This window comes from Elaeis guineensis, chromosome 1, assembly GCF_000442705.2.
Source record: "Elaeis guineensis isolate ETL-2024a chromosome 1, EG11, whole genome shotgun sequence".
Taxonomy (NCBI): domain Eukaryota; kingdom Viridiplantae; phylum Streptophyta; class Magnoliopsida; order Arecales; family Arecaceae; genus Elaeis; species Elaeis guineensis.
In genome coordinates, this window is record NC_025993.2 from 144956549 (window position 1) to 144963047 (window position 6499).

Genomic DNA, 6499 nt, shown 5'->3' on the forward strand with positions numbered 1-6499 from the left:
TATCTCCCACATGTGTCGTGCCTCGAGAGAGGAAAAAAAAAATACCATCTCACCCTTCCTCCTTCCTTGCCACTGCTCAACTGCTGGAAGTCCGAAACCCCCCCATTGTCGGAAGCCTGAAAATCTGCCGCTGCTGGAGATGCCGCTCAAGCCTGGAATATCCATCGTCGAAGATCGGGAGATGCCTCTCAAGCCAGACCGCTGCCGTCGGATGGGTCCGCATCCTCTCCATCAATGACGGTACCGTTGGTGCCTTCGATGGCCTCCTTACCGGTGTCATCCTTGCCTGCCTCGAGGCCTCCCTCTGCAAGCTCTTTGGTAACCCCACCGTCCGGATTGTCGACTTCTTTGCCCGCGGCCCCAACGAGCACCCACTCTTCTCCGCTGATGATGCCCTCTGCCTCACCAAAAACCACTCTCAAGTTTTTGAGGCCGTGACTCCCATCTCACCGTCTTTGGTGAGAAGACAGCCTGATAGATGTTAGGGGTAGCCATCTCCCGTCTCGCCGTCTTGCCGTCTCCGTCTCTCTCTCCGGTGCCATTCATCTTTTCACTGGTGGATGGCTGGATGCGGTAGAGACAGATGGCTGGGGGGCTTGGGGGCCTAAAACAAGTGAAGGCCTAAAGCAAGGGCTTTGGTGGTCTTACTTTTAAGTCCGTCCTGAATGAAATAAAAACAACTCTTTTCTTGTTTGATTTTTAATGAAAAAGGTTAAAAGAGGGCCTAAAAGAAGATCCGAAAAATAGACATGACTCATTAAATTGTTTCACTTTAAGATGAGTTAGCTAAATTAAGTTGCAATAAAGAGCAGCTGGTAATGATATCAGGGCAGAAGCAACCGGCTGTTCCTTCCAATTAACCAGTTGACTATTTTGCAGAATACAACAACACACGGCTGAAGGTCGTTCACCGCCATGGCCCATGTTCACCCGTCCGCCAACGATAGATCTAAACCCGGCCAAATTCTCCACCAAGACCGATCCTGAGTGCATGCTCTCCATCAACAGATCAACAGTGCTGCATCCAAACCAACCAGGCCAGGCACCTTACTTGCGAGTACAACCATCCCTGCCCATGCCGGCGACGGTGAATACATTACTACTGTAGGCTTTGGTACTCCCAACCTAAACTTCACCGTGATCTTTGATACCGGAAGCGACCTCACCTGGATCCAATGCAAGCCATGCGTGGATGAGTGCTACCCTCAAAAAGAGCCACTCTTCGACCCGTCTCATTCCTCGACATACTCCAACATTTCATGCAACTCGGATGACCGCTCGTCAACCAGTGATGACTATGGCTGTGACCCATCCAATTGTGTGTACGAAGTCCAGTACGGTGACGGCTCATTCTCCGTAGGATTTTTCGCTCGAGAGACCGTAATGTTGACACCTTCCAACCGGGGGTGAGCAAAAAATAAATCTAAACCAAGCAAATCAGTGAAATCGAACCATACTGCAGATTTGATTAGATTTAAAATTTTATTTAATTTAATTTGATTATTTTTTGATATATAAAAATAAATTTAAATTTATTCAAATTTATCAGTAAATAAAATCGTTTTCAAATCGAACCGAACCGACTTTAATAAAACAATATCATTTTGATTAGGGTGTTGTTTATATTGAAATATTAATATATTAAAAAATAATTTTAAATTTATGGTGTTGTTTATCAATTTAGTTTTGTGCTGATTTACCTTGAATCCTAAGTGACTTACTTATTGAATTATTTATTTTTTTTTGTAATGTGTTGGAGATCTTTATCTTAATCCTTAATGATAGTGTTTGTATAAGAATTTCATTTTGTTGAATGATAATATTTTTTATCAATTTAAATTATTTTACTTAATAAATTTTTTTGGTGGTACTCTTATGTGTAAAGAAAACAAACCTTCATAAATCACAAAAAAATAATAATAATATAAAGTGGTAAACCAAACTAAATCAGATCGTTTAAATCATGTTGGTTTAGTTTTGTTTCAATCTTCTATATGTCCGATTTGATTTCTACAACAAAAAGGCTCATCTCCTCGGGGCATGCAAGCTTCACTATAAAAAAGAAAAAATTTACAAGAGGAGATCACACCCCCAACTCTCATACACCAATCCCTCTCTCTCAATAAGAAGCTCTCCCTCACAAAAACTCTCTCTCACTCTAGGAGATTCTCTGAACCCTTGAAATGACTGCTGTCTACCACCTGACAATCTGCAAGAAGTCCTTGCTTCTACTCTCTATAGGCGCCTCTCCAAGGTCTGCTGCTTGCTACCGCTGTCGAACTCCCTCTGCTGCATCTCAGGGTTCTGCCGAATACGTCACACCACTACCCCTGGCCTTGATTGCTCATAAGCCTTCTTAAAGGCTTCAAATCGAGTACAAAGCATGTCCTACCCATCTTTGGACTCCAGATAGCACCCAAATAGCACCTGGACTATTGGATCTTGACCGCAAACCCCTACAGCTTGTCCGATCATGCATTGATCCACGAGAACACCTATAAACCTTAAGAAACCAGTGGGAAACCAGTGCTGGTCCATGGTGGACCGCACGAAACTGGGCGGGAAATGCCCTACTGGTCCATACGCTCCTACATGGACCACCCAGCCCATGGATCGCAGTACGCGGTGTGATCTAGGCCGCGCTCGCGCATGGGCTGCACGCCTGCACTCGCACATCCGTTGGGTTGGCCCACACATGCTCGTGCGCTAGGCCGTGCGTCGGCTCCGCTGTCGAGCCTGGCCTGCTCCACCATTGGCCTACATCACCTATGGGCCTCTTCCGACGGCCCATGGGCTATACTAGCCTATCTTCGAACCTTCTTTCGCATGCAGTTTCTCCATCTGGAATTCATTTAGGATGTTCTTGGGCTCATTGGATCCCATTCGTCGTCTTGGACCTCATTTTGAGTTTATTGTGGATCTAGTCTCGAGATATTTTTCTCAGTAATTTTCATCTCGACTCGATATTCTGTCTTATCCTAATTTTGAGAGCTTTTGAATCTTCTCGCCCCCATACCCTGGAGCAAATGCTTGCTAATCATGGATGGACAAACATGAAAGTCGAGCCAGGCTACTCTATTCTATCTTCATCATATGCTGTGCTTCTCCTGATCTGAGATTTGCTTAGAGTAGTCTCCTACGGCAATAGGAATCTCACCTTGCAATATCACCTCTCATCCTCTTGAGTCTCGCATCTCGTGTCTGATCCACCTCTACCTGGAGCTCCACCTCGCTTTGGGCTCCCTTTGACTCTTGAAGCTCTACTTCGCACTGGACTTCCCGTTATGTAGCAATGTCCTCTCGTTCTCTTCTTTCCTTCAAATATCATCCTATCACAATGCAAAACCTTCAGGATTCCTCCATCAGCTCTCCATTTGTAGCCAGTCGAATCCAATCTACTCGGTGAGATAAGATTCCGTCTGAAATTAGATATGTATCCGACCTTCCTCAATCTCCTCATTACATCATCATGTGTCCTCCAACTGACCATCCCGATATCTCTGATCGCATAGCTCAATCCATCTGATAGATGAACAATGCCCTTACTGCTCTCTAGGGAGTCAGATAGCTCCTTTCTGCAACATACATAATAGGTGCATGCAGAATCTAAAATTCACTACTAGAAAGAAGTAGATATCTCATCAGATATCATCAAGACATCATCCTCTGACTTAATACTGGCCGTCGCTACAGTAGCCCTCATCCGATCTCTTCATTATGGGCAATCTCTGGCTAGATGTCCCAACTCGTCGCACTGGTAGTATTTGATCTTGCTCAAGTCCCTTATCCTGGACTTAGACCACCCACCTCGCGATCTTCTGCCGCTCTGTCTGTCGTCATCTTCTCATCTAAAAACTACCAAAGCTAAGCTGCCGCTGCCTGTGCTCGAAGCTGGATTCTCCCTTCTGAGGAGCTCATTCTGGAGAATCGCCATGCTGCCTCAGCCATCTTTATGGTGCTCTTCTCCATTAAAAGAGCAGTTACTAAGAACTCATACGAAGGAGGAAGTGATGCTAACAAGACTAACACCCCGATTTTTTTCTCAACTTTTTTACCAACACTGAGGAGGTCGGTGAGGATCTTCTAGAAGTAGCAGAGATGCTCCTGCACGCTCTGTCCCTCAGTCATCCACAGTTGATAGAACTGCCTCCAGAGGAAGAGAGTGTTAGCGAGGGACTTCATCATGTACAACTCCTCGAGCTTCGACCACAGCACCATCGAAAAATTTCATCAAGTACATAAATCACCACCTCATTCGCTAGGTACAAGCGGATCGTATTCACCGTCTGCATCTAGAGCCGTCTTCAATCTTGCACCTCCATGGTAGTCGGCTTCTCCTTGCATTAAGAGAGCATCGATCCACCTTTGCTGGATGAACACATCCTTCACTCTCGCTTGCCATAAGAAGAAATTGCTCTTTCCATCAAACCTGTTGATCTCCATCTTGATTGAGCCCGTCTTCTCTATTTTCAATTTTGATCACCATCGTCGCAACCTGTGTCCTGGTACCACCTAGTTCTGATACCAATTGTTGCGATATCACTTGCTCTAATATCATTTGTTGTGCAGGATCCAGTACCATATATTGTAACAAGAAGAAAGAAGAAATAAAATAAAAAATATAATCAAATACGTGGATCAACCAAAAAGCTCGTCTCCAGAGGTATGCAGCTTCACTATGAAAAAGAAAAAATTTACAAGAGGAGATCATACCCTCAACCCTTGTACACCAATCCTTCTCTGTCAATAAGAAGCTCTCCCTCACAAAAGCTTTCTCTCTTTAGGAGATTTTCTAAACCCCTAAAATGACTGCTATCTGCTGCTTAACAATATGCCCGAAACCTCTGCTTTGCTCTCTATAGGCGCCTCTCCAAGGTCTGCTGCCAGCTACCACAGTCGAACTCCCTCTACTGCATCTCAGGGTTCTATCGAACACACCACACCACTGCCCCCGACCTCGATTGCCAACAGGCCTTCTTAAAGGCTTCAAATCAAGTACAAAGCATGTCCAACCCATCTCTAGACTCTGGATAGCACCCAAACAGCACTTGGACTATTGGATCTTGACCATAAACCCCTACAGCTCATCCAATCGCGCATCGGTCCATGAGAACACCCATAAATCGTGAGAAACTAGTAAAAAATCAGCACCGATCTATGGTAGACTATACGAAACTGGGCAGAAAATGCCCTACTAGTCCATGCACTCCAGCATGGGCCACCCAGCCCGTGGACCGTGATACGCTGTGCGGTCTGGGCCGCGCTTGCACATCCGCTGGACCGGCCGCACACACCAGCACATCTACTCCACTACTGGGATTGGCCCACTCCGTCGCCAACCTGCGCCGCCCGTGGGCCCCCTTGGTGGCCCGTGGGCCATACCAAACCACCTACTGATCTTTTTTTATATGCAGTTTTTTCGTCTGAATTTTATTTGGACTGTTCTTAGGCTCGTTGGACTCCGTTCATCATCCTAAACCTCATTCTGAGCTTATTATAGACCGAATCTCGAGCCATTTTCCTCGACACCAGTTCAAATGGGTATTTGACTATAGCGGCCGGCGTGCAGAACTCCCTTGACGTCAAATTCACTCGGATGATAACTGAATCGTATTTGCCATCATTCTATTCCCTGGAATTAATTGGAATGAGTGTAGGAGGGAAAGATCTAGCGATTCCATCGACGGCGTTCACTGATGTCGGGACTATCTTCGATTCTGGCACAACTATCACATGGCTTCCACCAGCGGCTTACTCTGCACTAAGCTCAGAATTCCGGCAACACATGTCGAAGCATTCGTTAGTAACTCCGCTTGGGAAACTAGACACCTGCTACAACTTCACTGGGTATAATAGAATTAGAGTACCTGCAATAGCTCTGCAATTCAGCGGTGGTGTTATGCTTAACGTCGATGCCTCTGGGATACTCCTTTTTGCGAGCCCCTTGCAGGGATGCCTCGCATTCGCCAGCAATGATAAGGATGAGTTTTCTATTGTTGGGAACATGCAGCAGAGGACGTTCGACGTGGTTTATGCAATTATGAGCAGGGTGGAAAGCATGGATGATGAAGTGGGAGAATATATAGAAGGCAGCAGTGGTGTGAGGATGTAATAAATAATGCTAGCTAAGTCTGTTTTCTCTCTCTTTTTCTTTGGAACAAAAGTGGGATTATTCATAAAATTGATAGAAGAATTGCCCATGTCAACCGCTGGGGATACATCCCAATATTGCAATACATAGTCCAGCTTTTCAACACTCCTTTAAATGTCAAGCTCCCACTCAAACTTATCTGAAATCATCCAGAGAGGGACCTTCGATGGTCAAGTCAAGCTAAGATCTCAAAAAAATAGGAGAAATTTGAGAGAGATGAAAAAAGAAAGAAAAAGAGGGGGGGGGGGGGGAGGGGGGGGATTGGGGGAAGAGAGAGAGAGAGAGGAAATCAATCCTACGATTAAGGCGTCTCCTCTTCTTCCAAATTACCCTCTGAGTCTCTCAGGG

The 6499-nt window shown here is 45.5% G+C and overlaps 1 protein-coding gene across 1 annotated transcript; it reads left to right on the plus strand.

Annotated features, from left to right (window-relative positions):
* Positions 1–5157: 5157 nt before the first annotated feature.
* Positions 5158–6112, plus strand: LOC109505469 (aspartyl protease family protein At5g10770-like). The gene is made up of 2 exons (XM_073254532.1): positions 5158–5364; positions 5501–6112. The coding sequence occupies exons 1-2, from the start codon at positions 5158–5160 to the stop codon at positions 6110–6112; spliced, it is 819 nt and encodes a 272-aa protein (XP_073110633.1).
* Positions 6113–6499: the final 387 nt, after the last annotated feature.